The sequence below is a fragment of the Teleopsis dalmanni genome, chromosome X, assembly GCF_002237135.1.
Source record: "Teleopsis dalmanni isolate 2A chromosome X, ASM223713v2, whole genome shotgun sequence".
NCBI lineage: Eukaryota > Metazoa > Arthropoda > Insecta > Diptera > Diopsidae > Teleopsis > Teleopsis dalmanni.
The window spans coordinates 79,174,242-79,178,962 of NC_051848.1; the positions used below are offsets into that span (position 1 = coordinate 79,174,242).

Consider the following 4,721-nt stretch of genomic DNA (forward strand, 5'->3'; position numbering starts at 1 on the left):
AAAACTATAATTTCACATTTTAATTCAAATTATTAGCAAAAAACATATAAACATATTTTTAAATTTATCAAATATAAGCAAAAAAAATGTCATGAAAAACTAAGCCTAAAGGAATATAAAATTTTTCCATTTCGTCAATAAAGTGTGTGTTTTTCTAGTTAATAATAGGAATTAAAAATAGAGTTCAATATTGAAACCAGTATATATATTATTACTTACTTCCTATGATGTTTGGTACCTGTTGGTTTTTGCATACGATTTTCCTGATTATAATTATGGAAATTTGCGCCTTCTATATTCGATGACAAAAAATTATTCATCACAGGAACAAAGGATGTTAAAGGTGTTGTTCATCATATTATTCGAAAATCATTAAATAGATGGTCCTAGAGGTCTCGGTAAAACAGTTGTTTGGTGTTTGGGTTGTACGCAGTGCCGTAGCTATAGGTGCTTTATTGCTTTATTGCTTTATTTGAATGCGAATTTGGTTTTGCGCCGCCTTCGTCCTCATCAGATGAACATAAATCAATTGTATCAACAAGTATTTGGTTGGCTGCTGATTTCTCGCATTTTGCATTATGACTATTTTTGAGGATTTTTTTAATATTCAGTTTTGAACCACTATCCATAGGTGACTTATTTGTTTGTTTAACTTCCTGATAATTAAGTTTCTTGATTCGTACTTTGAGTGGTCGACACTGTTTAATGAGTTCCCCATTGAAGAAATCAAGATCCTCTTTACGGTGACGTTGTAAATGCTGACGTCGTGGATATTTATATATATGATACCATCCTGTTGGATCCTGTTGTTTTTTGTAAGTTATTCGAATATTTTTTTTTTGGACATACTTTTTATCAAAATATTTTGGCCTTTGTACACCTTTCAATAACAATGGTGCTTGACAAAATCGATCCAAATGAACGAGACGTTTAGTGATATAATCTGTTGTAACGTTCGCTTCTGTAGCACGTATTAACAGTTCACCAGCAGGTGATGTTAATGGAATTGTTGGGCATCGTGCTAGGGGTTGAACGGCCCGTTTACGTCTTCGTAAATGCATTGTTTTGTGCAGTATCATGAAATCATCTCTTGCAGGACTGTCATGTTGCTTAACTTTGTTTAATGTTAATGCTTCGTCAGATATTAAACCAAAATTTGATAAAAACATATTACGTTGTTCATTGGATTCTAGTGAGTTACTTGGTTCTAATTCTAGTGAGTTTATTGGTTCCAAGGTGTCAAGTGATATCATTGCCATCATCAAAAGGTGTGTTTTCGTCTTCCTGTGGATTGTAAAGAAAGTCGAAATAAATTTTTAATTTAAAAACTCAAATAAGGAAATGTCATATTTAAGCATTTAATATAGTTTGAATGTTTTATGTTTTCGATAAAAGAATTTTTGTGCCTACTATTTTTATATATGAACAGCAGATAGAATCAGCACGATAGAGACAAATACCATTAGCTGCGTTTTAGCCAACAATGATCTGGATCTTCTTTGCTGAAACGATACTTATCACATGTCAAAGTAATTGGCAAAGCAACAATCATGTCAGCTGTTTGGATTCGTTTTGATGTTTTGTTTTGATTTGTGTGAATAATTTTGGCGCCAAAAGAATTATATGGCAAAAGTGGAAGCCCCGAAAATATTTCCGTTCGTGATTGGTTGCAAAGACAGTAGACATTTTAGAATAAGTGCTTCACACTATGGCAAGGAAGCTTATTTCAATAGGAAGCATTATTTTGGCTTAATCTTGCAGGCAAATTGCCTTTTCATAGACGTGCATATTGGAGAGCCTGGTTCCTTACACGACAGCCGAGTTTTATGTAGATCGCAACTGTATAGTACAGCATCACCAAAGAAATTCCCCAGCTGTTCTTCTCCTTTAGGAGATTCTTCACATCTGCCGATTTGCATGTAATGCATTAGAAGGCAAGGATTGTCATAGAAAACACACTTGATCATATGAAAACAAGGTTTCGTCGATTGTTATATTTTATGGAACTACAAAGAACACCATAAATAACAAATTTTATTATGCGTGCATACATATTGCATAATATATGTTGTACACAGAATGTTAAGTTCATAATGAATTCATTCAGAATGAGTATATCCACGAGGAATACATAATAAATCCTCAATATCGTAAAGTGGATGACATATGGAATTTACCATAGTATGAAATTATTCGATGTTAACCATGAGTCGTTATGACACCAGTTTCAATTATATATCGCATAATTGAAACTGGTGTCATAACGACTCATGGTTAACATCGAATAATTTCATATTGATTCATTTTCAAATGAGTTGTAAAGAATTGTGAAGAATAAAGCATATTTAACAAGTAAATTACGTGTTCTTCTGTTCTAATTAAACAAAAGAACTCAACTTAATTTTCATATATTAATTTCAAATTATTTGATTTTAATAAATAATCAAACAATATTTTCAATAATAATTAAACATGAATTATTAAAGTAATTATTTTAATTAGTGTAATAATTAAAACATTACATCAAACAAAGAAATATATAATAATGACATAATAAACAAATAAATAAATAAAACAAATAATAAATAAATAGTAATGTAGTTTTGTTTATATTTTTTATTGCACCGTATCATATGTTAAAATCGCATTACCAACGACATTTTCATTAAAATATATTCCACTTTTATTTTCTACATACTTTCCACATTGAACCAGAATATGAACCTGATCAATTGGGGTTCACCCCATTGTTATTGTTTTGCTAGTAAAATTGGTTGAAACGCAGCTCTTGTATATGCATTTTTTGTTTTCTAACATTTGTAGTCAACATTCAGAGCTTCCTGGAGAAACCGACTAGATCGTTAAAAAAAAAACACAAAAGAGCTTCTAAAAAGCGTAAAACCACCAAATCTCCAATTGTGTCACGAACTCTTAAGAAGATGACACAAAAGTAATCTAATGAAACGGTAAAGCCATCAATCAAGTTACGACTACCACCAATTATGGTAAACATTTCCGACAACTACAACGATACAAAAAAAATAATGTCACAAAAAAGCAAAAATAAATCATCAACATTACTCTTGACTACAATTTAAAACCAAGAAATCTCTGGACATGTTCTTCTTAACATTTAAGTCTACTGAAGATACGAATAAAATTAATGAAATTAAAGAGATCTTAACACGATTGTAACTATAGAAGCAATAAAACCTTCAAAACTTATTCCACAGTGCATCAAATGCCTATCCTTTAACCATACCAGAAACTACTGTCAAAAGCAACATAGATCTGTGAAATGTACAGGAAAGCATGAAACTATAAATTGTGAAAAACCTGATGATAGTCACCCAAAATGTCAACTATAGTGAGTAACATCCAGCGTCATATCGGTTGTGTTGTAACAAAGGAGCTACGAAAACTAAGAGACCAAAAAACAAATAAAGCTCCTGCCCCAGTTCAATCAAATAATATCAAAAGATCCATACCACATACAAGCATTAAGCATTATCAAGAAAATAAACTCTCAACTGATGAGTTCCAAAAGAGTGGTTCCAAAATCCTAATAACGTCCATTTATAGTCCACCAACTGATACTTATATTATAGTACTGGCCAACTGATACAAACAAATTAAAGATGTCATTTTCATTTTAAATAAAACCCATTCTATATAACATTCTATATACGCAACCCAAACCAACATTAATGTACCGTCCAACAGATTGGAATTATTTTAAGAACCAAATAAACATTGATGACCTAGAGAGCAAAACGCATAGCTTTACTAGCTTGATTTAAAAATAGATGTTGCGCAGTTCAGCAGAATAGTAAGCAATTTGATAAGATATATCCAACCGAAATTTTAAACCTATCCTGTAATAACAGAAAACTTCGCAAATCACGTTTAATGCAAGATAAAAGAAACCTTAATAGGACCCTCAAAAATTGAGATAAGAAATCTAAAACCGTGAAAATGAAACTGATGGGAAATATATTACAACCTTGACATATGATAGTAAAACTAATTATTTTCTCTGGAAAGATAGGAAAAAATATCACAGACTCAATTCCCATATTTCTTCCTTTTTTATTTGGGCAAAAAAACGTTATTGTATAGGCACTCGAAATCCAGCACATAGAGCCAAATAACAATCCAGGTAATGAAGCTATTTTGCTGATAAAAAACAAAGAAGTTGGTGGAGAAATCAAGAAGCGAAAGTGAATTGTTGAAAAAGCTACCTCCAAAAGGTTTGTACAATTATTTCAAGCGGGAATAAAATCAAATCATGTCCCAAGTTATTGGACAGTTACCGAAGTGGTGATGGTTCTGAAACCAGACAAGGATAAACATTCTCAAGCTTCGTATAGACCACTCTCGCTCTTGCCATCCATAGAAAAATTATTTGAAAAGCTCATTTGTAAAAGACTTGAAAAAAATAGTTTGCAAAGAAATTTTATTCCATATCATCAGTTTAGATTTCGTAAAAAACACGCAACGATCAAGCAAATGAATAGAGTTACGCACGAAATCGAAAAGGCCTTAGAAAGCAAGGACACTTGTTCAGATGTGTTTCTTGATATCTCAACGGCTTTTGACGGCGTCTGGCATTCTGTCCTTGTATATAAGCTAAACACTATTCTGCCACAGCAATACTGTGAACTACTGGAATCGTATATTGGCAAAAGGTACCACCGGGTTAAATTACATACTAGGCACAT

The 4,721-nt window shown here is 31.9% G+C and overlaps 1 protein-coding gene across 1 annotated transcript; it reads right to left on the reverse strand.

The window, feature by feature from the left end:
• Nucleotides 1-452: 452 nt before the first annotated feature.
• On the reverse strand, nt 453-1,259 carry LOC119688597. The gene is made up of 2 exons (XM_038103270.1): nt 879-1,259; nt 453-803 (listed from the first exon to the last, which is right to left on the reverse strand). The coding sequence occupies exons 1-2, from the start codon at nt 1,257-1,259 to the stop codon at nt 453-455; spliced, it is 732 nt and encodes a 243-aa protein (XP_037959198.1).
• Between the last annotated feature and the right edge of the window lie 3,462 nt (nt 1,260-4,721).

What these genes read in the sequence shown, in the direction of transcription:
- LOC119688597 (XM_038103270.1), bottom strand. Translation starts at nt 1,259, where the DNA reads ATGGCAATGATATCACTTGACACCTTGGAACCAATAAACTCACTAGAA. An exon ending in CACCATTGTTATTGAAAGGT is followed by an intron (nt 804 to 878) that starts GTACAAAGGCCA and finishes AAAAAACAACAG; the next exon opens with GATCCAACAGGATGGTATCA.